Here is a 25,366-nt window from a genome sequence, read left to right on the forward strand (position 1 = left end):
ACCTTCATCGTCTAATTTTCTACATGTCTCAATTAAGTCAATGCAAAACAAAATTGGCAAAATTGATTCAATTCAAATTTAGACCAATATGGAGATGCGGAAAGCATCAGACGATCGAATCTGTATTTTGATTATGTTAAAGGGTTCAAAGGACAACGTTTTGATTATGTTAAAGGATTCAAAGTTAAGTTGTCCTGTTATCTAATAAGATTTAAATGAGATTGTAGAAAAGTCCTAAATATACTTAGGGAAAAATCCTAACTGCGATTAAGCAGATGAAAAATCGTAGGAGACGATAACCCTAGGTCCTAGGGGGTAGTAACCCTAGATGGAAAGTCTTGATAAGTTAAAGGCTTCGAGCAAAAATCCTAGATTCGGGGACTCTAGGTTGAAATCTTGGTGTCGCAAACATGGTGGAATACTGGATGGGTCGTGGAGCGAACGTCCAGCAGAAAGTCCTGAAGATTTGGACGCTAAGCAAAAGTCCAGTCGATCTGGAGAACCGATCTAGGAAACAGGTAAACTCTCCTAAGTATAATAGGTGAGGACGCGTTCCCCGGTGAAGAAACAATAGGCGTCGATTCAACCTAGGGTTTCCGGAGGTGAAATCCAAAATCAGAACCGGACAGTTCGATGACTGTCAAATTCTTATGTTAATCTTGTTTTATTTGTGTTAACTCTATTTTGTAAGATATGTTTTGTATTTTGTACTAACATATCTTGCAGGGAATGTGTCACGCCCCAAAGGAGTCCCTGTCAGACAAAAATCCGACAACATCTCCCTTCTACCGATGACAATATGAAGCAATATACATACACACAAACAACATATAACATATTCATCAGCCCACATGGCTGGAACATACATAACCACGCAGTTTATATAACACAGCCTACCCGGCTAGACATAAATCAATAGAACAACCACACAATTAATATTCAGCCCACACGACTATATTAAAAGCACAGCGGAAAAACGAAAAGAAAACCCACAATCCACAACTAAAGTGTATTAGCCAATTAGGCTTACACAAGCACAAGATCACGATAGTAAAACACCATGAATCAAACTCCAAATACAGACAAATTCATACAATACTACAACTGCTGAATACTAAAAATACAAGTAAAGCGGAAATAAAATCGATAAATGCCCTCAGATATGATGTGGGAAGTGGGGCCGGCAGTCGAGACTCTCCAAACATCCATAATTCATCTACCTGCTACCTGGCGAAAGAAAAACCATTTTGTGGGGTGGTGAGTACTGGGACTCAGCGGGTAAAAGAAATATAGTGCATGAACATAAAATACAACTAGAAAGTGAGCCAAGAGTACACAGTCTCATAAAGGAAATAGCAGATACTAAAACAAAACCATAATAAATATTCATACCTGAAATCATATCCTAGACTAGTAATAGAAGGTCAGAAGTAGTACTAATCTGCTACAGTATTGCTCATAACTACAGAGGAAATATATAAGGTATATACAAACTTTCAATAAGTAAATCAAGGACTAAACACCTACAACGATGGTATATCTCAACATAAGCAAGCATAGCAGCATAAGTGAGCAACAACAGTAAGTAAGCAATAACAACATATGTAAACAGCAGCAGCTAAAGCAAGTATAACAACAGTATATGCACGGATGGTCACTCCCGCCCACCCCTCTGCACCATGACCCTTGTATGGTCGAGAGACTGGGTCAGTGACAAACTGTACACCACTCCAGCTACCACTCTCTCGAGTGGCCGAGGGGACAGTTGCATAGTAGCTAACTAGCTACATCTACGACGGGGGTCCCTGCTGCTCGCAACTCCAGCTATCACTACCTATGAGTGATCGAGTGGAAGCACGATAGGACAAGAGGCATCAACTTAAGCTACCACTCTCTCGAGTGGCCGAGGATGCGGCCCTGGTCAACGACTCTCTCGACCGCAAGGGAGAATTGGTCGTTGACATGCATACCATGATATGATGCACCAAATGCAACAGTCATCATACAAATATAAGCAAAAATTAGGTATGCAAAAATTAGTACATAAATAAACAACAGTCAAAGCATACAAAAATGATATCTAGTATCTGCTACTTATTATGGATAACAACAAGAGACTGTATAGATATGGAAACGAATATCTCAAAGATCACATGGAAGTATCAAACACAGGAAAAATAAGAGTGGAGTCAAGGTAAAACAGTTCTTATCCAAAAAAAGAATTCATGCACCAAGTTCAAAGAACTATAGAGTCAAAGTAAGAAGTACCCGCCTTTAATATGTAGTCTGAACCAAATTATGCCCCATCACGTCAACCGTCTCAATCAATGTCCTGCACTAGCGCACGCAAATTAGCTATCTTCATATGAATCAAATAGCTAAAACCAATACTAGTCAAACCATATCTAACCCAACCCTAGAACAATTGGCAGTCTACCCTAATCTGTCCCAGAAATTTAGCTAACATGAGGTAGCGTTCACATCACCTAATTTCTGTCCCAACAATTCACTATCAAAAGAGTGAACACATAAAACTGGCACAAGAAAACTCAAAGCAATAACATTAAATCTGATAAAAGAGAATTCAACGCAAGCACAAGAAAACCAGTACATCACCAGGACAACTCAATTCCATACTAATCGTCCCAAGATAACAAGTCTAAAACCATCATCAAGAGTTAAAACAAAACATATTGATTCACCCTGCACACATTAGATCAGTCCACCAATTCAGAGCCAACTCAAAACCCATGAACCCTCTCAAATCGACTTCCATTCATACACAAACTTATCCTGGAAATTGAGGACACTATGAAGGACCATGAAATTGAAATCCATAGCTACTCAGGAAACATAACAATCTCGAAGGAAAATCCATAACATCCCAAATCTGTCCAATGTTTTAGAAGTGATCTTGTCCGAACGCTGAATCAACGGACGTTGGGCACGTGGCTCTCTATGAACTGATGACGTGGATCTCCGGCCGGCCGTACGGATCTCCGACGAACCTGCAAGGAAGTCGGGCCGGGAAGGGGTTCCCGGCGACGACCCTCCGACGCTCAAGTCAGGCAAGAGGAAATGCAGAAGTGGCTTCGAATACGAGAGAATGCGTACCTCCGGCGAAGTATGAGGACCCTTATATAGAGCTGTGAAGAGGCTCATGCACAGATACCGAGGTGAATACGTGTCCTCTTACCATACCTCGGTATGGGCTTATCAGAGGAGCTTGCCTGACCCCATACTGCAACAGTCTGAGCACCTCTTTGATGGGACAACAGAACCTTCCATCGTACGATTCTGCGTATGGCCTAGTCGTCGAACATGCCTGCTATCAGAAGATGTTTCCCGATGTCCCTTAATCCTTGTCTTTTCTGTTCCTGCGCCGAGCGTCCGACCGCTCGGCAGGTTACTTTGGTCTGACCGGATCGACTCCCGGTCGTGCGCTCGGCGGAGACTGTTCACAGTATTGCTGCTTTATGCCTTCGGCCGAGTGATAACCATGATTTTACTGTATTATTTTGATTCATTTATGAATGGTTTGATGTTGATTTCATAGGTTTAAAATCATGGTTACATCACATTTTGTGCATTGTGTGTATTTTTGGACTTAATCACAAATTACTTTATTTTTATATTATTTGATGCTAATATTTGATTCTTATTTTTTAGGTATCAAAGGATCTTGGATTTGGATCTATTTGGACCGAAATTGGGCTCAAATCGGAGTTCAAACGAGAAGATCTAGCCATTGAGCATTATGGGCCGTTCATCAAGAATAGGACAGATCTGGACCATCCGTTGAAGATCTGGCCGATCCAACTTAATGGGGAACAGATCTGAGCCATTGATGAAGATCCAGAAGTTTTGATGCAGATCTGAGTTCATCTAGCTATTGATCCAGCCCGACTTAATATGGACCGTTTATTGAAGACTAGGCGGATCTGGGCCATCCAGTGATGATCTGATCGATCCGACCTACAGGAGAGTAGATCCAGACTCTAGATCAACATCAGTACCTTCGGATCAGATTTTGGATGACTTTTCACCGTTGATTTAGTCCGGAATCATATCAACCGTCCATTCCAGATCCAGATTTGATTTAAATGAGAAGCTACAGTACCCAGCTTCTTCGTCGACTCCACAGCGCACAGCAGCTTCGTCCCGCGGCGATTTTTCTGGATTTCGACCCCGATTCCTTCTCCAATCGTTCTCTCAAGCTTCAACTTCATTGTAGAGCTTCACGGCAGCTCATCCCGATCATCTGGAGCCGCCGGCAGGTGTTCCTTCCAGCGCAATTCTCTTTTCTATGATTTTCTGTTCCCGCCGAGATTTGGAGGTGGCCCTCCAGTCTACGGTATCTCCGTCCATCAGAAACACTCGGAGGTGGTCCGCCGGTGTTCCTGAGCTCCATCCGATGCCCATCTGCCATCCACAGCTCCACTCCAGATCCAGAGATCCAGATTAGCAGATTTCCAGATTTTCGGCACTTGAGTGGGTTGCGGGTTGTTCTTAGCTCACCGGGGGTGGTCCGTCGGTGTAGCTGAACCTTCCTCGAGCTGATACGCTACTGAGAGTATTCATTGAGGTCTAGAGTCGGGTGGTTTCGACTTTGGCACTCTTGTGTGACGGCAAGAGTGTGAGCTTGTTAGATTGGTTGAGAGATTGGATTGGTTTACCTTTTCAGTTCATTTCATTTCTGTTTTATAGCTTAGATTGGATTCATTAATTGTTTGTTATGTTTTTAGCAGTAATTTAGTATTTCATTACTTAATTGAAGCTTAGTTTAAGTTAAATTTGATGCTTGGTTAAGTGTTTAGAGTTTAAGTTCCAAATTAGGGTTTAAATCATGCTTTAGATTAAATTTTATTTCTGTCTTGTAATTTCATATTTAGTTTAAGTGTGTGTTAATAATTTAATCAAAACGTAGAGTGACAATGCGTTTTGGTTTGATTGTTGGCACACAAGTGTTCATTGGCTCATAGTTAGGTTTCACTCTTGTATTAGATTAGTTTTTATTTGCTGTGTTTTACTTTTGTTAGATTTAGATTTAAAGTTTAAATTCCCCCATTTCCATTTTTATATCGAAAACCCCAAAAATAGGAATAAAAAGACAATCCTAAATTACATTCTACCATTGGTTCCTCGAGAGCGATCCTGGGCTCGTTACTACAACATTATTGTTTAAATTAAGGGGTTCAGTGGAAAATACATTTGTACAATTTGATTAGCGGATGTGACAGATTCGCTTTATCAAATTTGGCGTCATTGTCGGGGAAATTGTAATATGCAATGTTTAGTAATTTTAGGATTGTTGTTTGATTGCTTTCATGCTTATATATTCATGTGTTGATTTTATTTGTTCCTAAGTCTTCTGATTTTATTTGCTAGTGTTTCAGTGTAAGAACAGGAAATTCATGTGACCATGGATCCATATCATCAGTATTTTGGAGATGGGATAGAGAATTATTTTTATCAGCCTCAGACTCGGTTCTATCAGTCCTACCTACCTATGGAGTAGCGGAATAGGTATGAGGATGCACAAGAACAAATTGAAGAATCAATGTAGAAATGCAATGAAGTTATGCAACAAATGAGAGAGCATCAAAAGCAACAATTTGCAAGGATACAGAATATTCAGAGTCAGTTAGACCAGATTGCGTCATCCATTAATCAGTTACAAGCACAGAACTCCAGTGGAGAGATGGAGAGTAGTGATTTTGTCAGGTCTGACCCTATTCCCATTTATTCACAAGATTTATCTAATTTTATTTGTGATGATGATGTAGTTGTTCAGATTTCTGATTTTACTGATAATGTTGCTTTAGATGTTGTTGAATGCAGGTATTATTGCAGAAAATGATATAAGTGTAGGGGAATGTTTATTGGAAGCATTACCTCAAGAATCACCAAGAATAGAAGATGATGTAAGTGTAGGGACTTGTGCTATGGAGCCAAGCACCCAAGAATCACTACATGAAGTTGTACACTCACCAGAACCAGAGTCTGAGCATTTACTAGGTGGAAAGGAGGTAACAATCACTACTTTAGGTACCTTTCAACACGACAAGGTGAGAATTTCTTGTGAATTATCCAAAAATTTCATAGAGGTACCATTAATTGAATTTATAGAATGTGATACCCATTTATCTTTTCATGATAGTGTTCGGAATGTGTTGCTTATCTTTGCTTTTGTAGGACACAATAGATGTTTGAAATGGGTATTAAAACTGAACCGCCTCCGTCCTCCAGAAAAAGCTTTGAAGGGAAAAAGGATTAATAAGAAGAATTTAAGTGGAACCACGATTACTCCACTTCCGGGGTGGCTACTACTTCTAAACTTTCTTCAACCACCGGGAATTAAAGGGGAGTTAGTTCCAATTTTGCTTACTCTTGCATTTAAATTCATGCTTTGTGTTTAGTTTTTCTTTAATAAATTCTTTATACGTGTCTTTAGTTTAATACTTTGCATTTGCATTTTATTTTCATACATTGCATTTAGTTTGGTATATAAAGCATGTCATTTGAATAAAAGTCTCCATGAATTGTTTAGTGATATTTTTAAGATGGTAAAAACTTCTTAAATTTGATCATCAATTTTATGTCATTTGACATGATTGGATGCTTTTCTTACATGGTATTGGTTAATTTGGTAGAGGATTCCAATTTGATCAATTGAGTTTGATTGCAATAAAAATACCTAGTGAGGTCCACTTTAAACCTAAACACTATTTTAACTTTGTGTGGCATGCACTCATAGCAAATTAAGCTCTAGAACTTGCTTAGTTTCTTTTAAAAGTCACAATAGCATTTGTGTGCATGGAAATTGAGGATTTTGTCAATTTTGTTCCCCTACATACTTCCCAATTTCTTTCCTACAATTTTCTCGAAATTTTTTATCTAGCATTCTAACTATTGATCACTTCATACTTTCCAATTCCTTTCCTCACAATTTTCTTTAAACATTTTCCTCTTGCATTTTATCCTTTTATTATCTTTGCTTGTCATTCTTTTATTGAGTATTTTGGTTGAATACTTGATGAATTTATGTTGCAAGATGACAAAGGATTAAGTGTGGGGGAGGGATGATGAGATGATACATTTTTGGAAATATGGGAGATTTTGTATTGGTTCAAGGGAATCATTTCATTTTCTTTGATTTTGATCTTCTTGGTGGAATACTTGAATATCCTTGAATGACTTGGATTTTTCTTGGTGAAGAAAGGATTTAATCCATTCAAGAAAGAAAAAAAATTTAGTTTGAAGAAAATGAAGAAGATTTGGAATAAATGTGCCAATGTGCTTAAATAGACTCTTGAATCTGATTCTCAATGTGAACTGAAAGTTGATACTAGATGATAAGAAGAATTGAAGGAGGCAGAAATGAAGGCTACTGTTGATGTTTAGAAATTCATTGCTAAGCTAGAATTTTCATAACAAAGTTGGAATTACCTCAGTGCTTGATTTTGAAGTTTGAATCATAGATTCTGATGAAAGAAAACAGTGTGAAGAAAAGTATCTGATAACAATAATTTCAATCAGATTGTCAAGTTGGAGAGGAACTAAAGAAATGCAGAAAAGAAAAGCAAGGAATTGTGAAAATTTTGTTACAAGTGTATGGAGTTTGATTTGAAGTTGAGGAACTTGATTTCAGAGTTGTTTGGAGCTGAGTTTGATTAAGCAATAGCAACAGCACTGTAAACAAAAGGAACCAGCAAAATGGAGATTCTATTAGGAGCTAATGATATTGATTCCAAAAGGCCAAGTGAGCTATTGCTATGTGCCACTTTTGTGCCAACTTTCTCTTTAAACTCTCAAATCATTGAGAAATTGAAGCAAGTGTATTGTATACTCAATAACAAAAGGATGTGCCATTCTTTCCAAGCTGAAATATGAAGTGCTCTTGTATGCTAAATGAATTAATTTCTTGAGTTTTATCATGTCAAGAGCAAGTTACAATTGCTTTGGATTTAGAGGCTTGATACTATGTTGATACATTCAAGACTATGTGGCAAGAAGGTTTTGAAAATGCTGAAATCAGATTATGCTGATGAACAGAATGTTGAATTGTAGAAACAAGGAAGTTGTGATGTATCAAATGGTGTATCAAAATGCAATAGCAAATTTAAATCAGTGAGAAATTCAAGGGGAGACTTGTATTGTGTAGTAACAAATGGTAATCTTGCATTGATAGCTTTTATCCAGACTCATGTTAGTTACTGCAGAGAAGGAATTACAATGACATTTTTAAGCATTTAAAGGCTGAATTTTGGGTGAATGAGAGGAATAAAAGAAGGCAGTGAAGGCTCTCTAGTTGTGAAGTGATACTCATTCAATGATTGTAGTGTAAGATTTAGAAGGAAACAAATGGAAACAAAAGAAGTTGATTGCTGGAATGACAGAAATTAGAGTGCAGAATTGAATCTGAACTTGAATCCATAAAGCAAGAAGATTGAATTCAGAATTGATTCTTGCATTTCTTAAAGGTCAGATTTTGTCTAGCTAGTCCACTTATGCAGTATAGAAACAGAAATCAGAAATGGTGAAACTCCAAATCCAGGGTTAATCAAATCAAGCTGTAATTGAGGTATCAATTTAGACTATTGCGTGCCAAAGTCTATGGCAAATTTTGAACGAAGACAACCGTAAGATGAGCTCATGTCAATTCATCCTCACCTTTAAATTCCTGATTTTGACTGAGTTAGAAATCTCAGAATTCAGCAATGCATGCTGAATTTGATTCTGGAAATAAATCAGAGCAATGTTAGAAGATAGTCCTTTGGGAAGTTAAAAGAGTAGACCGGAAATTTGAAGAAGATCAGAAAAATTCTTGAATTTCTCCAATAGTTGATACAAGCTCTGCCATTTCAGATTCAAGCTCTGTTCAGAAATTAACTTCCTTGTAAATGAGTTACAATTCTGTAGATGATTCTGAATCAGGAAGAGAATCTGTGTGTCAAAGACTAAATCTCATTTCTTAAATTCCACTTGAAGCTAAATTTTGGAAATTCTGAGCTGAATTTAATACTTCACTGCACATTTGAAAATATGCAGAAACTTGATGGAATTTCAAGCGACTGGAATAGAATCTTCACTGCACAGATTTCTGTAATCTGTGCTTACAGATTATGCCAATGACTCAACTTCATTGTTGAAGACAATTGGGATCTGATCTTGGAAGCTGCAGGAATATAATACTGATCTTTATCTTGCTGTGTTATTGCCGAAATGAAAGAGATGAACATAAAATGCAGGAATTCATGAAATGCAGCAGCAACAGAGAGAATAAGAAAATCTGCAGAATGATAAACAGTAGCTTCTAAAGTGTTAATGCATTGTATGCATGTGATGTATTTTATTATCCGAGACGGCCAATAATTTAAGTGTGGGAGAGGGAGCTATTTTCCATTAGCTAATGTAAGTTTGTTTTTGTTTCAAATTGCTGAAATTGAAGTGGAAAACAGTGTAAAGGAAAATTTTTGTTGGCAAATCAAGAGAGTATCAAGTGGAAGATAGAGTATCAAGATTCTTTGTTTGCCATCAAATTGAAGGAGAGGTTAGCTTGATACTTTGAAGTAGTAATAACATATGGTATTCATCTCTTTTCACATCAAAATGGTCAACTCATCAAGTATATTCCTCCAATACTCTTATCTCCTCAATTTTCATTGAATTATTTTCTTTTGCCTATTTCATCCACTTTCATTATTCTTCTTGCTTTCATTGCAACTCTTGTTGATAAAATCCTTTTGATTCATGTATGCTATGTTTATAGTGGTGGAGAATTAGAAAATAAGCAAGCTTATGATAGTGAAATGTTGTGAGTGACATTGAGAGAGCTCCACTTATACACATGTTTGAGTGTGAGAGCTAGAATAGGTAAATCCCTTATGAGATTGCAACTTGCTTAATTTTTCAATTGGATTGAAACTATCATACCTACTGATTATTGTTTGAATTGTATTCATGATTGTTTGTGATCTTTAGATGGTCTTAGTTAAATTCTTTTTACTATCTTTTAGATATTGCTAGGGAATTTCCTATGGAGATGATTTTGAGTTTTCATTACTTTCACGGGACGTTCAAGACTAAGTGTGGGGGATTTGATAACTATGATTTTACTGTATTATTTTGATTCATTTATGCATGGTTTGATGTTGATTTCATAGGTTTAAAATCATGGTTACATCACATTTTGTGCATTGTGTGTATTTTTGGACTTAATTGTAAATTACTTTATTTTTATATTATTTGATGTTAATATTTGATTCTTATTTTGTAGGCATCAAAGGATCTTGGATTTGGATCTATTTGGACCAAAATTCGGCTCAAATCGGAGTTCAAACGAGAAGATCTAGCCATTGAGCATTATGGGCCATTCATCAAGAATAGGACAGATCTAGACCATCCGTTGAAGATCTGGCCGATCCAACTTAATGGGGAGCAGATCTGAGCCATTGATGAAGATCCAGAAGTTTTGATGCAGATCTGAGTTCATCTAGCTATTGATCCAGCCCGACTTAATCTGGACCGTTTATTGAAGACTAGGCGGATTTGGGCCATCCAGTGATGCTCTGATCGATCCGACCTACGGGAGAGTAGATCCAGACTCTAGCTCAACATCAGTACCTTCGGATCAGATTTTGGATGACTTTTCACCGTTGATTTAGCCCAGAATCATCTCAACCGTCCATTCCAGATCCAGATCTGATTTAAATGAGAAGCTACAGTACCCAGCTTCTTCGTCGACTCCACAGCGCACAGCAGCTTCGTCCCGCGGTGATTTTTCTAGATTTCGACCCCGATTCCTTCTCCAACCGTTCTCTCAAGCTTCAACTTCATTGTAGAGCTTCATGGCAGCTCATCCCGATCATCTGGAGCCGGCGGCAGGTGTTCCTTCCGGCGCAATTCTCTTTTCTGCGATTTTCTGTTCCCGCCGAGATTTGGAGGTGGTCCTCCAATCTACGGTATCTCCGTCCATCAGAAACACTCGGAGGTGGTCCGCCGGTGTTCCTGAGCTCCATCTGATGCCCATCTGTCATCCACAGCTCCACTCCAGATCCAGAGATCCAGATTAGCAGATTTCCAGATTTTCGGCACTTGAGTGGGTTGCGAGTTATTCTTAGCTCGCCGGGGGTGGTCCGTCGGTGTAGCTGAACCTTCCTCGAGCTGATACGCTACTGAGAGTATTCATTGAGGTCCAGAGTCGGGTGGTTTCGACTTTGGCACTCTTGTGTGACGGCAAGAGTGTGAGCTTGTTAGATTGGTTGAGAGATTGGATTGGTTTACCTTTTCAGTTCATTTCATTTCTGTTTTATAGCTTAGATTGGATTCATTAATTGTTTGTTATGTTTTTAGCAGTAGTTTAGTATTTCATTACTTAATTGAAGCTTAGTTTAAGTTAATTTGATGCTTGGTTAAGTGTTTAGAGTTTAAGTTCCAAATTAGGGTTTAAATCATGCTTTAGATTAAATTTTATTTCTGTCTTGTAATTTCATATTTAGTTTAAGTGTGTGTTAATAATTTAATCAAAACGTAGAGTGACAATGCGTTTTGGTTTGATTGTTGGCACACAAGTGTTCATTAGCTCATAGTTAGGTTTCACTCTTGCATTAGATTAGTTTTTATTTGCTCTGCTTTACTTTTGTTAGATTTAGATTTAAAGTTTGAATTCCCCCATTTCCATTTTTATATCGAAAACCCCAAAAATAGGAATAAAAAGACAATCCTAAATTACATTCTACCATTGGTTCCACGAGAGCGATCCTGGGCTCGTTACTACAACATTATTGTTTAAATTAAGGGGTTCAGTGGAAAATACATTTGTACAATTTGATTAGCGGATGTGACAAATTCGCTACATCACCAAGCGGGCTACCCGCTCAGCCATACGACCCTGTTCAACATGAGCATCGGAACCCCGACTCCCCGTCGGGGTGTCTTTGCTTCCGTTCGGAACTTTCGGCCGGTCGCCCCAATCTTTATCCGCTCGGCCAAACCTCTGGTTGACCTTTTACCTTTCAACCTCCACGTGACGTTGACTCTGCTTAAAGGGGGGTCCCCCATCCTCACTGCCGGATCACTTGTCTCCCCTTCAAGTCTAGTCGAAGGAGGCGATTAGTCCGACTGACTGGACCACCAGTTACGCCGAGCGACGTCTGTTTGCAGGGTTGGCTAGAAGTATCCGGCCAGCAAGATCTTCCTAACCAGCGATCATCCGCCCGAATGTCCCCCGCACGATCCTTGGTACACTTCGTGGAGGATGTACTCCACATCCTCCGAGCTCATACACTTCAACAGTGGGCGGGAGAAAGCCTTCTTGTAGAGTTGGTCTCCAATGAGCGTGAACCGACCGGCTCTCCTCCTTAATAGCTGGGCTGCTTCCCGATCGGATGGTGTTGCCCCCGATCGAAGAAACTCCATGATGGTTGTCCTCCAATCGCTCGGAAACGCGAGGCCCTCCATCCGGTCGACGTGCGCCACCAAAGATACTTGTTCAATTGGCTGTTGGATGACGACCGGTGATATTGAACTTGCAAGTTTGGCTAACTCATCTGCCGCCTGATTTTCCGCTCGGGGTATCTTCTGGATAATGACTTCTCTGAAGTTGGCCTTGAGCTTTTCGAAGGCTTCAGCGTAGAGTTTGAGCCGAGCGTTGCTAATCTCAAAAGTGCCCGAGAGCTGTTGGGCAGCCAGCTGAGAGTCGGAATGGAGCATCACCCGACCGGCCCCAACATGCCGAGCGGCTTGCAAGCCGGCTATGAGCGCCTCATACTCCGCTTCATTATTGGTGGCTTTGTAGTCCAGCCGGACGGATAAGTGCATCCTTTCTTCTTGGGGAGAGAGTAATAGCACGTCAATACCGCTCCCGAGCCGAGTGGACGATCCGTCCACAAATATTTTCCACATAGCTTCGGGCTCTGGCTTTTGCACTTCGGTGACAAAATCTGCCAAGGACTGCGCCTTTATCGCCGAACGGGGTTGATACTGAATGTCAAATTCGCTCAACTCCATTGTCCATTTGATGAGCCGTCCGGACGCTTCTGGGTTCAACAGCACTCTTCCCAATGGGTTATTTGTCCGGACGATGATTGTATGTGCCAAGAAATAAGGACGAAGTCGCCGAGCGGCGAGGACCAAAGCAAAAGCCAGCTTCTCGAGCCCAGTGTAGCAAGATTCAGCGTCTTTTAAAATATGGCTCAAGAAGTACACTGGTTGTTCCTCTCCGCTCGTCCTCACTAATGCCGAGCCTACTGCCTGCTCGGTTGAAGATAAATAAATACAGAGCGGCTCACCTACAGCTGGCTTGGCTAGCACGGGCAAAGAGTTCAGATATGTCTTCAGTTCTTCAAACGCCCGATCGCATTCTTCATCCCAATGAAACTTAGTAGCTTTGCGCAAGATTTTGAAAAACGGGAGGCTTCGATCGGCCGTCTTCGAGATGAATCTTGACAATGCTGTTATCCGATCGGTCAAGCGCTGTACTTCCCTTAGATTTCTTGGGGGTGGCATATCTTGTAATGCTTTCACCTTGCTGGGATTTGCCTCGATGCCCCGCTCGGTCACTATATAGCCCAAGAAACGCCTGCCTTTTGCTCCGAACAGACACTTCTGAGGGTTCAGCTTAACTCCATACTTCCTGAGCGTTCGGAAAGTCTCCTCCATGTCTTTAAAGAGATCGGCCGCTCGGACGGACTTGATGAGAATATCATCCACGTACACTTCCAAATTTCGTCTGATCTGCTCCTTGAACACTTTGTTCATCAAGCGCTGATAAGTTGCTCCCACGTTTTTCAGTCCGAACGACATCACATTGTAGCAGTAAGTGCCGTCGGCTGTAACGAAGCTGACCTTCTCTTGATCTTCTCGGGCGAGTGACACTTGATGGTAGCCCTGATAGGCGTCGAGCATGCATATCAACTCGCAGCAGGCTGTGGAGTCCACCAGTTGATCGATCCGGGGTAGAGGATAAAAATCCTTTGGGCATGCTTTGTTGAGATCCCGGAAATCGATGCAAACCCTCCACTTGTTGCCCGGCTTGGAGACTAGTACCACGTTCGCCAGCCAGCTCGGGAACTGGACCTCACGTATGTGGCCGGCCTCCAGGAGCTTCTCGACCTCCGCTCGGATGATGGTATTTTGTTCGGCGCTGAAGTCCCTCTTCCTTTGCTTCACCGGCCGAGCATCCGGTCGGACGTGGAGCTCGTGCTGCGCTATACTTGGCGAAATTTCGGGCAGCTCATGCGTCGACCAAACGAAGACATCGCAGTTTTTATGGAGACATTTGATCACTTCCTTTTTCTGGCTTGCCTCCAGATCGGCCGCAATGAATGTGGTGGCCTCCGATCGGGTCGAGTGAATCTGCACTTCCTCTTTTTCTTCATAAACCAAAGAGGGTGGTTTTTCGATTATGGCGTTCACCTCGATCCGTGGCGTCTTCCGAGCGGAGTTAGCTTCAGCTCGGACCATCTCGACGTAGCATCGCCGAGCCGCCAGCTGGTCTCCTCGTACTTCTCCCACTTTATCCTCCACCGGGAACTTGATTTTCTGGTGGAAGGTGGAGACTGCCGCTCGGAACTCGCTGAGCGCCGGTCGCCCCAAGATAACATTGTATGCTGAAGAAGAGTCGACCACGACGAAGTTGGCAGTCCTCGTCCTTCTGAGCGGCTCCTCTCCCAGTGAAATAGCCAATCGGACCTGTCCGACCGGCAAAACTTCATTGCCCGTAAACCCATAGAGGGGGGTTATCATGGGCAGCAGCTCGGCTCGATCAATTTGCAGTTGGTCGAAGGCCTTTTTGAATATAATATTGACCGAGCTTCCTGTATCGATGAAAACGCGGTGAATAGTATAGTTAGCTATTACCGCTTTCATGAGAAGAGCGTCGTCATGTGGCACTTCGACTCCCTCCAAGTCCCTGGGCCCAAAACTGTTTCGGGACCGCTCGCCCGTTCTTGGCTGCAGCCGACCGCATGGATCTGAAGCTGTCTGACGCTCGCCTTCCTTGCTCTGTTGGAGTCGCCTCCGATCGGCCCGCCAGCGATGATGTTGATTTCGCCTCGGGAAGTGTTACTTCTATTTTCTTCTTCCCGAGCGGACGGCCTAGGCCGCTCCCTAGACACCCGAGGATTGTCCTCGTGCCTCTGAGGGTAATGCCGTTCGGGAGACTGATGTTGTCGCCTGTCGGGTATCCGCCGATCGGCCTCATGATGCCGATGTCGTTGTCGCCTGTCGGATGATGGTGATTGACGCCGGTTACTCCGAGGAGCAGGGTGGGCGATCAGGGGAAGGCTTCGGCAATCCCGCGTGTTATGCGTGTCGGTCCGGTGGAAGGAGCAAAACATAGGGGTCCATACCTTCTTCTTTGGTTTGGGCCGCTCGGCAGATACCTCTTGGACTGCTTGGGACCTCACGTGGTGAGGGCGGACTGCTTCGGCCCTCGGTCCTCTAGGCGGCTCCTGGCGATTGACAGGCTTCCGCTCGGCAGGGGCTAGCCGCTCAGTTGGAACTTCTTTTCTCCGGGCCGCCTGGGCTTCCTCCACATTAATGTACTCGTTGGTCCGGTGTAACATATGATCATAATCTCGAGGCGGTTTCCGAATGAGTGACCGGAAGAAATCACCGTCCACGAGGCCTTGCGTGAACGCATTCATCATCGTTTCAGAGGTGGTCGTTGGAATATCCATGGTCACTCGGTTAAATCGTTGGATGTATGCTCTGAGCGACTCCCTGGGCTCTTGCTTGATGGCGAATAAGCTGACACTAGTCTTCTGGTAACGCCGACTGCTTGCAACATGGTGGAGGAAGGCCGTGCGGAACTCCTTGAAACTTGTAATGGATCCGTCCGGCAGCCTCCGAAACCACCGTTGCGCCGATCCCGAGAGGGTGGTAAGGAACACCCGGCACTTTACTCCATCTGTGTATTGATGTAGGATAGCCCTGTTGTCGAACTTACCAAGATGGTCCGTTCGGGGGGGCTTGCCCTTTCTGTTGTCTCGCATAGGCGCCTCGTCGGATGAAGATCATCGGTCACGATTATCTATTGCGGCTTCAGGAGGCGTACGAAATAGGGCCCGATGAAATGGAACTGTGGCCAGTAGTGCTTCCGCTCGGCCTCCCGATGCGGACGTCGCTTGTTGCTCTATCTGCTCGGCTTGTGCCTTCTGTTTTTGTTCCACAAGCTTAGCGGTCCTTGCCTCGATCAGAGCGTCGAGCTCCTCCGTGGAGAGCATCACCGTGTGCGGTCGTCCAGCTTCGTCCATTGCTTCCGCTCGGATGCAGGTGCGTTCCCACAGACGGCGTCAAATTGATCCTGTCCGAACGCTGAATCAACGGACGCTGGGCACGTGGCTCTCTATGAACTGATGACGTGGATCTCCGGCCGGCTGTACGGATCTCCGGCGAACCTGCAAGGAAATCGGGCCAGGAAGGGGTTCCCGGCGACGACCCTCCGACGCTCAAGTCAGGCAAGAGGAAATGCAGAAGTGGCTTCGAATACGAGAGAATGCGTACCTCCGGCGAAGTATGAGGACCCTTATATAGAATACGTGTCCTTTACCATACCTCGGTATGGGCTTGTCAGAGGAGCTTGCCTGACCCCATACTGCTACAGTCTGAGCACCTCTTTGATGGGACAACAGAACCTTCCATTGTATGATTCTACGTATGGCCTAGTCGTCGAACATGTCTGCCATCAGAAGATGTTTCCCGATGTCCCTTAATCCTTGTCTTTTCTGTTCCTGCGCCGAGCGTCCGGCCGCTCGGCAAGTACCTTTGGTCTGACCGGATCGACTCCCGGTCGTGCGCTTGGCGGAGACTGTTCACAGTATTCTGCTTTATGCCTTCGGCCGAGCAGGCTACTCGCTCGGCCATACGACCCTGTTCAACATGAGCGTCGGAACCCCGACTCCCCGTCGGGGTGTCTTTGCTTCCGTTCGGAACTTTCGGCCGGACGCCCCAATCTTTATCCGCTCGGCCAAACATCTGGTTGACCTTTTACCTTTCAACCTCCACGTGGCGTTGACTCTGCTTAAAGGGGGGTCCCCCATCCTCACTGCCGGATCAAGAAGCAAACAGGAAGCAGTAAGAAGATTAGCAATCAAAGCATAAACCTCAACAAACTATCCAAGCTTTTCAGAAACTAAGGGAAGGAACAAAACACCAACCAGCCCAACCGAATCCTTCATGATCTTGATTCAAAATCTCAAACTTTTGGGAAGAAATGGAATAGAACCCAAGCAACATCGAATTTAATCAAAAGCTCCAAAACCCAAATCCGTTCACGAAGAGCTCAAATTAAGACCCGGCCAGTAAACACACATCTTTGACGAGCAAATCAACCTTACCTAAATACCTAACCCATACCTCATGGATCTCGTACAAACATAGGGGAAAATACTTACCATATCAGTTAGGGCACAACTCGAAGAGAAGGGGTCGACGGCTTTACTGCTCGAGCGAGGAGGAGAAGAATCTCGCCGGCTGTTGGTACGGGAACTCGCGAGGGAGAGTGAAGAAGGAGGGCTCGACGGTGTGGCTCGGGAGAGAAAAGGAGATCGGGTGGCGTACGACTCAAGGAGGAAGAGGAGATGGGGAATCTTCTTCTCTGGCGATGACCCGCGGCTGCAAGCGGTCGGCGCGAAGGGACGGTCGCGTTTGTTGATCACTGCGTGAGAAAGAGGGGCCGCGAGAGGTTGAGGGCTCGGGAAGAGAGGAGATCGCCGGAGGATTTGAAGAGAAAAGGCTCAGCGAAGGAGGGGAGGCGGCGTCGCGACGCGAGGTGAGGCTCGGGGAAGATCTCGGCGATGGTTCGGGGCAAAGGGAATTGGGAGATAAAAAGGAATCGGGAACAATGCTTAGGGCTTAATAACCTAACTTAGGTTTAAATAATTAAATCTTATATTAATAATTCCAATCAACCCCCACTTAAGGGTATTCCAAACAGACTTTTCTTAAGCCCAAAAATGCATCCTCTCGAAATACGTTATACGAGCTCCAATTAAATCCCAAAAAATTTCTAAAAATTCCAATAAGACTATTTCTCAAATAACCTTATTATTTAATTATTATTTGAGCACCGTATTTTATAGAATGAAAAAGAACTAAAAGCCTGGATGAACAGTATCCGAGGCGTCCTCCATGGAGCTTGGAGGTGCCTCGGGTGCCTTGGCCGAAGCAGCGCAGGAAGCAGGTCGAGGGCTCCCTGGAGCTTAGAGGCGCCCTGGACGCTGGCGCAAGGGCGCCCTCGACGCTGGCGCAAGGGCGCCCTCCATGGAGTTTGGAGGCGCCTTGGACGGGATGGAGGGCGCCCTCCATGGAGGTTGGAGGCGCCCTCAGGCCGATAAGCTGCGAACAGTGCGAAGCTCATCCATACGCGGTTGACGAGGGCTTTGAGGCGCCCTCCATGCAGTTGGAGACGCCCTCAACGACCTACTTAAGGCCGGTTCGAGCAGCAGCATAGACATAACTCGAAATCACAATCTTCCTTCCGTGCTCTGCTCAAAGAACGATCCGACAAAGTTGTAACAAGACTCCGACGACCAGAAGCTTCAAGTTTACTGTTTTCCGTTGTCGGTATAATTTTTATTACTGCTTAAAATATTGTACTTCAAATTGTAAAGAATTTCCGAACTTATAGTGATTGCCCATCGAAAACGATCAATGATCGCGGCCATTGGAGTAGGAGTCGCCACAAGCTCCGATCCAAGTAAATCTTGGTGTTTGCATTGTTTCTTTTATTTCCATTGCATATTACTCGATAGTTTGAAAACGAATGTGAGAATCACAAATACTATTCATCCCTTCCCCTCTCTCTCTAGCGATTTCGATCCTACACAATAAAGATCACAAATGGACAATTACGTTATGCAATGAGAAACCAGGATATCATGCTCAATGCTTGTGTCATCTCACAGCACAAATGGTGATTTAGAAATTATTGGAATATTTCTAGATATCATACATTCGCTAAAAATAAACTAATGATACACATGTAGGGAACATAACTATTCATAAAAAGAAATGAAAACAATGGTTGAAGTATTATTTAATTATATTCCAGATCAAGTTATCAAAGGCTTTCAGATGTCCATTCACCATTGAGCTTGATGGAATGGTATTAGTTTTACATCATCGTTAGACCTTCCAATAACACCAGAAACACTCTCCAACTCGCCTTAGGCACCATATAGTCTATAGAGAACATATTTTTTACGAGAATAAACAATATACTTAATGCTTATTAAAGAAAATCACTAAGATGTGATTGTATAGCTGATGTGAGACACAGAGAAATAAGTGTGATATGCAAATGTAAAAAAGAAGGATTTTTCATCTGCATTGGTATTTCTTATGCGTGGTATCAAGATAAGATCTCCCCGACATGTCAAGGCAATTTTTAAGCAAAATTCATAGCTGCAATTAAAGATTAGCAATATCCTATCAAAAACAAAAGAAACCAGCTACACTAGAAAGAAACTATCCAAATCAGTAACTTAATCAAACCAACAAAAGAAAGAATTATTAAGGGGAAAAAAAATATATGAGGCCGACCTTGAAATCATCATCAGTTGGCTTCAGAATTTGATCAACAAAAGTCTTAATCATGCTATTAGAGGGTAACGATGGTGGATCAGTGTCCACGGTCCATAATTAGTTCATGGCAAATACATGTTGTTCAAGATTTCCATGGCTTGAAAAGTGCATTTCCACAAGAACTGAAGGTAGTGGAGATCATAAATTGTGAGATGAAGCACAGTTACCTTTGAACAGAGATTTTCTTTTTGCTGCGGAGAGGGAAGGAGAGGAGACGGTGCTGCTCGGCGACCTTTGCCAGCACCGCCATCTTCGTTAGCAAGGCCCCCTATTCTTGGCCGGAGAGAAGAGCCATTAGTGGCGGCACCGCCCCTGCTTCCAAAATCTTAACTTGGTTAGTGAGAGACCGAAAAATTGTAACGACGGCGTTCTTCTTTAAGATCCTTTACTCATCAACTCCACCAGAAAGGGAAGCACCTCTAGCAAATCCCCGATTTCCGCACGGTATTCCTCTATCGACAAGAGGTGGAATACGATGGCTCGCGGCGTTCTGTGCGCCTCCTCCTTGAAAACTAGTCCGATGACGTGCACAACGAGGCCGAGTCCACCGACCTCGATGATTGTCCTTGCGCCGCTTGGGTGCTCCGAGAGATTCGCCGCCACCGTGTTGCAAAAGGCGGGTCCCGCCGCCTAGCGGCCCCCTCACCTCTGCCCCACGAGTATGAGAGGGAGTAAATCACGGTGAATACGGGCCCGGCTATGACATAGCGGACGAGGGTGTTTAGCACGGACAGATATTGATGTTATCGCATTTGCTGCCGCAGACCCTCGACCTCTCGACCCATGTTGCAAGAATCCATGTCATAACCGGTTGATCCCGCCCGTGGGGGCGAGATTCGCCGCCACCGTGTTAACACGGTTGGGGGAGTAGTAGGTTAAAAATGATTTGAATCGTATCAATTAATCTAAACGAAATGATTTTTTTTAAAACCAATTAAATCGACTGAATAAAAAAATTAATTAATTTGATTTAAAATTAAATTAATTATTTTAAAAAAATATATATTTTTTAAAATAACATTCAGGTCTTAAGAATAGGAGGTAAAATTTTAATTTGATCCAAACATTTGATTAATTTAATATATTCAGTTTAATTGAATAAGAAATTTAAAAATTAAAATCAAACCTACTTAATCAAATTAATCATTTTTTTAAGGAAAGAAAATTAAATTTTCAAATAAATTGAACCGATTTATTTGATTTAATAAAATTTTTACTCATCCTTAGCTGACCTCCATCAAATAAGTCCGATTGACCACGTTAGATTTCGAGAGCCTCCTGATATTAAATGCGGCATTGATTTGTCCCAGCTCGTCAGGGACGTGAGCTTGCGGATGAGGAGAGTCGCAACCATCTTCATTGCCACTGTAGAGCTCAACGACTATACAGTTTTGCTATGAGAAAGTTGAGGCCGTGTTTGGTTTAGTTATTTTCTATTTTTATTTTATGAGAAAAGAAACAAATATTATTTGATTGATAATTTTTATATTTATTTTAAAAAAAAATAAAATATCGTCATTTTATGAGAAAATAGAGAAGGATATAAATAGAAAAGACATATTTTTATTTATTTATTTTACCCAATAGCTGTCTTGGGAGTTTAGGTTAAACAAATTAAACAATTTTGATTAATATGTTTATTAAGTTAATATATTTATTTATTTATTTATAAAATATGTGATCTCTGATATTTTATTTTTAAAATTAATTAATTTAAATAAAATGTTTATAACTATATTTTTTTTTAATAAACGTCATTAAAAAAATATCAACGACACAACAAAAAAAAACCATGACGCGTGTCTTGGCTTTCGATTTGCCCTGCTGTAGTGACCATCGAGGACACGAAGCGAAGCCACTTGATTCCTCTCTTCAATTTGATTGGTCACTGTAAACCCATTGTCAGACTGTAAACCTAAACAAACGGATTCCTTTGCCTATATAAGCATTTCAGAACTTGGCTCGTCGATCACGAACCAATTTTTCCAATCTCCAAATCCATGGCAAGCTGTGCTTCCACCACCTCCTCCTCCTCCTCCTCCTCCTCCTCTTCCTCCCCCTCCAATGTGTTTCAAGTGACCAAATCCAGGAGGCCAAGGCTCACCAAGAAAGCTTCCGACTCGGAGGAGGAGAAGAAGAATTTGGACAACGGAAAACGCAAGAGAAGCTCTTCTTTCAGAGGCGTCACCAGGTAAATTAAACTTAAAACAAAGAAAAATCTAGTTGTTTGTAGTGTTTTGATTTGTGCTGGTCGATATATAGGCATAGAAGGACTGGGAGGTTTGAAGCTCGCCTATGGGACAAGAACCCCCTTCAGAACAAGAAAGGTAAGACACGGTTACTACAAGGGCAACTCAAGGGATTTACTTAATGAACATGATCGCCGCCGATTAGTTATTTATTCTGCCCTTTAATTTTAATGGCATTTGTTTTCCTCTTTCTCACTTGGATTTTGTCTCGCGAACTGCACGTGCGTTGGGGCTCCTGCGGCATTGGCATAGTTTATTTAGGTAAATCGCTGCTTACAAGAGTCATAACTGCTTTTATTTCATCATTTATGACCAAAAAAGAAGAAGAATTAAAAAATGCATCTTTGAATTGGTGGTGTTCACTGTGAAGGGGCTTATGGTGATGAAGAAGCTGCTGCTAGGACGTATGATCTTGCTGCACTCAAATATCGGGGTCCTGAAACAGCTCTGAATTTTCCTGTATGCACTGATATTTAACTCTGTTTTGTGATAAATAATAGCTAGATATCTATAGATAGATAGATAATACATATATTGGATCCAGTTTGATACGTACAGAAAGGACTACGAAGAGATGCAAAGGATGTCGAAGGAGGATTACGTGGCTTCTCTCAGGCGCAGGAGCAATGGGTTCTCAAGAGGCGTTTCAAAGTACCGCGGGGTGTTCAGGTTAATTATCAAATATGTTCCTTAAAAGGATCGTATCTTTAGAATTATCTTTTGGTTTCAAATCTGAATTATTCATTCATTCATTCTTCCCATTTTATATTCATTTTCTGTCTGTATCTGGAAGAACGTGTCAATGAGGAGTAGTTGATCTTTAGAACAAAAGGTTTTTTTTGTTTTTCTTTTCAGAATTAAGTCCAAAATGTTAGAGAGTTGTAGCTGCTATTTAGCTAATTAATGGCTGAAATCTAATGTTTTGGCCGAGTCTGAATACGTTTTGTAGCATGCACATTTTTCCCATTTGAGGCCGGTGCTCTGAAAACAAACTGATGACATGAATGGAATTTGACAGGCACCAGCACAAAGGGAGGTGGGAGGCGAGAATTGGAGTTTTTGGCAACAAGAATCGCTATCTGGGAACCTTCAGTGAGTCCTCATACGTCTTTTTTCTTCTTCTTCTTCATCTTCCTCCTCTTGTCAGTCAATCGTTCTGAAACACCATCTCAAGCTCCTAAAATCTCATTTCAGGCTCACAGGAGGATGCAGCCCGAGCTTACGACCGCGCGGCGATCCAGTTCAGAGGCCCCAACGCAGTCACCAACTTCGACATCAGCAACTACATGAACTGCCAGAAGGTACCTGCCACAGCCACGAACACTCCGGAAGCTCCTCCTCCGGAGGTGAACCAAGATTACTACGACTCTGAGGAAGCAAACGCCGCTGCAATTTTGATGAGTCTGCGAACTGCGATGGCGGTCGAAAAAATTGGGTGAGGGGAAGAGTGGCGACTTCAAACACCCACTTCCTGATACTTGTGCTTTTTGTGTTTGGTACTGCAAGTACACTTGTCACCTTGTTGCTTTGTCTTTTGGATTCGAAACCTTCATAAAGCCTAATTTGGTTGGGCAAGCAAATGCTCTTATTGAGCCTCTTTCATTCAAACAGAATCTCTATTCTAGTATCAGTCCTAAAATTCATTGGAATACTCGAAGATCGCCGGAGGAAGTTCCGGCAACGGAGCCTCAAAGTTGAGCACACTGATAGCTTGTTCCATGGACGGCAGTGCTTCTGGATCAGGGATGAGCGTACCATAACCCCACGACCATCGAGCATTCCATTTCTCTCCGATCACCCCACAACCATCAAGCATTCCATTTGTCTCCGAGCAAATTCTCCCTGTAGCCTCGCACCCACTGCCTCAAGAATCATCTTCCTCTTGAAAAGCTAAAGCTTGTATCATTTCTAGAATTCATTTGAGCATCCAAACACAGCCTCGACCACCGGTCACCCTGTAGCCTCACATCTGCCGCCTCGACAATCATCTTCCTCCCGTAAGACTAAGCCTAGTACCATTTATAGAATTTACTTGAGCATCCGATGTGAAACTATAAGTAGGCATCGATAATGTGGGACTATAAGTAGGCACTGGCACCGACAAGAAGAAAGCGAGGCCGTCGCCGGTAAAATTAGTCTGCGCCTGAGGCCTGATGTCGAAGACAAAACGAGTAGTGAAATCTGACAGCTGCATGGTTTGCGCGTCCCAGAGGAGGAAGATATCCTTCTGGTAGCTCGCTCTGCCCCCACTCTCGGCGACCGTTCCGATTAAGGTGTCTTTGGTGAGCTCGATGCCACCATTGCCGTTATCCGCATCGCCTTGGAGAAGGATATCGGACACGAAGACATCGTTTGGGAAGCTACCGAAGTTGAACGAGAGAGAGCTCGAGGAAGGAAAGCCGGCTAAGAAACAAACCACGAACGTAGAGATCAAAATCCTTGATCTACACATCTTGCAGACTGAAGGATTTGCAGAGGAGAAGTGATGAAGGTTGCAATTTAATTACATCTGTGTCAAATGATGCCTTGGATAAGAACAAGACTGAGTCAATATTGTCTATTCGATTATGTCACCTAACTGTATATTTATATGAATTGTCATAAATAAATCTGAACTTGCTTGACGTCAATGAGAAGAATAGGAATGAGTTTTTTTTTAAAAAAAAAAATGATATAATTTTTAATTTGAATTTCCTCGATTTTGATAGAGAAGAAATGTTGGGCTCCAAATTGGGCCAACAGGCGGCAGCAGTTCTGCCGCCAAAAGGCCCAAACTTTGCCGCAAAAGGAGAAGACTTAGAGAGAGGGGGAAGAAATGTCGGGCACGGCTACGATGGTGGGAGCCCTATTGGGTTTGGGCGTCTAGATATACCGTGATTAATCCTAATCCTCGTCCTCCAGCGATTGGGGATTGATCTGCTAAGTCGATTCGCTTCTGAATTCTGATGGCGATCCGTGGGAGCACGCTTTGGGGATGGGGATCGGCGTCGTATTCGCCAACCAGATGGTGAAGTGGGAGAAGAAGCTGAAGGAGGACCTTGACAAGATTGTCGAGAAGGCCTTAGACATCCAAAGAACGCAAATACTAAAATAATTTTATTTTATTTATTAATTGATCTTGACTAAGTACTTCTTCAAGTACCATAAAAGAATAATAAATTTTATTATTACATTTAAGATACGGTTAGTTTAAGTTATCATATAACCTCAGTCATATGATTACTAACTAATCACATAATTAAGAATATAAAAAATAAAATATAATTAAATGTTGTTTGGTCAGATAGTGTAATAAAAACTTATTTATTTAAAAATTTTAATGAATAACTTAGTTTAATATTATACTATATTATCCTTAGTTACAAAACAAATCTTACATAAAAATAATAATAATATTATATATATATATATATAAAACAAATCTTACATAAAAATAATAATAATATTATATGTATATATATATATATCGTTTTTCTTTTTTTTTTATATATTTTTTTACTTTTTCTTCTTCATGTTTCTCTTTATTT

At 42.2% G+C, this 25,366-nt stretch overlaps 1 protein-coding gene and 1 long non-coding RNA gene across 2 annotated transcripts; one reads left to right on the forward strand and one right to left on the reverse strand.

Annotated features, from left to right (window-relative positions):
- Nucleotides 1-880: 880 nt before the first annotated feature.
- On the reverse strand, nucleotides 881-20,166 carry LOC121970889. The gene is made up of 3 exons (XR_006109030.1): nucleotides 20,008-20,166; nucleotides 19,758-19,902; nucleotides 881-1,227 (listed from the first exon to the last, which is right to left on the reverse strand). It is a non-coding gene; the product is annotated as an uncharacterized LOC121970889 (long non-coding RNA).
- A 1,424-nt stretch (nucleotides 20,167-21,590) lies between these two features.
- Nucleotides 21,591-23,994, forward strand: LOC121972726 (ethylene-responsive transcription factor WRI1-like). Its single transcript, XM_042524370.1, has 6 exons — nucleotides 21,591-21,781; nucleotides 21,853-21,922; nucleotides 22,206-22,298; nucleotides 22,384-22,508; nucleotides 22,858-22,931; nucleotides 23,034-23,994. The coding sequence occupies exons 1-6, from the start codon at nucleotides 21,591-21,593 to the stop codon at nucleotides 23,276-23,278; spliced, it is 798 nt and encodes a 265-aa protein (XP_042380304.1). The 3' UTR covers nucleotides 23,279-23,994.
- Nucleotides 23,995-25,366: the final 1,372 nt, after the last annotated feature.

The sequence above is a fragment of the Zingiber officinale genome, chromosome 4A (assembly GCF_018446385.1).
Source record: "Zingiber officinale cultivar Zhangliang chromosome 4A, Zo_v1.1, whole genome shotgun sequence".
NCBI lineage: Eukaryota > Viridiplantae > Streptophyta > Magnoliopsida > Zingiberales > Zingiberaceae > Zingiber > Zingiber officinale.

What these genes read in the sequence shown, in the direction of transcription:
- LOC121972726 (XM_042524370.1), top strand. Translation starts at nt 21,591, where the DNA reads ATGGCAAGCTGTGCTTCCACCACCTCCTCCTCCTCCTCCTCCTCCTCC. An exon ending in TTCAGAACAAGAAAGGTAAG is followed by an intron (nt 21,923 to 22,205) that starts ACACGGTTACTA and finishes GGTGTTCACTGT; the next exon opens with GAAGGGGCTTATGGTGATGA. An exon ending in TCGCTATCTGGGAACCTTCA is followed by an intron (nt 22,932 to 23,033) that starts GTGAGTCCTCAT and finishes ATCTCATTTCAG; the next exon opens with GCTCACAGGAGGATGCAGCC.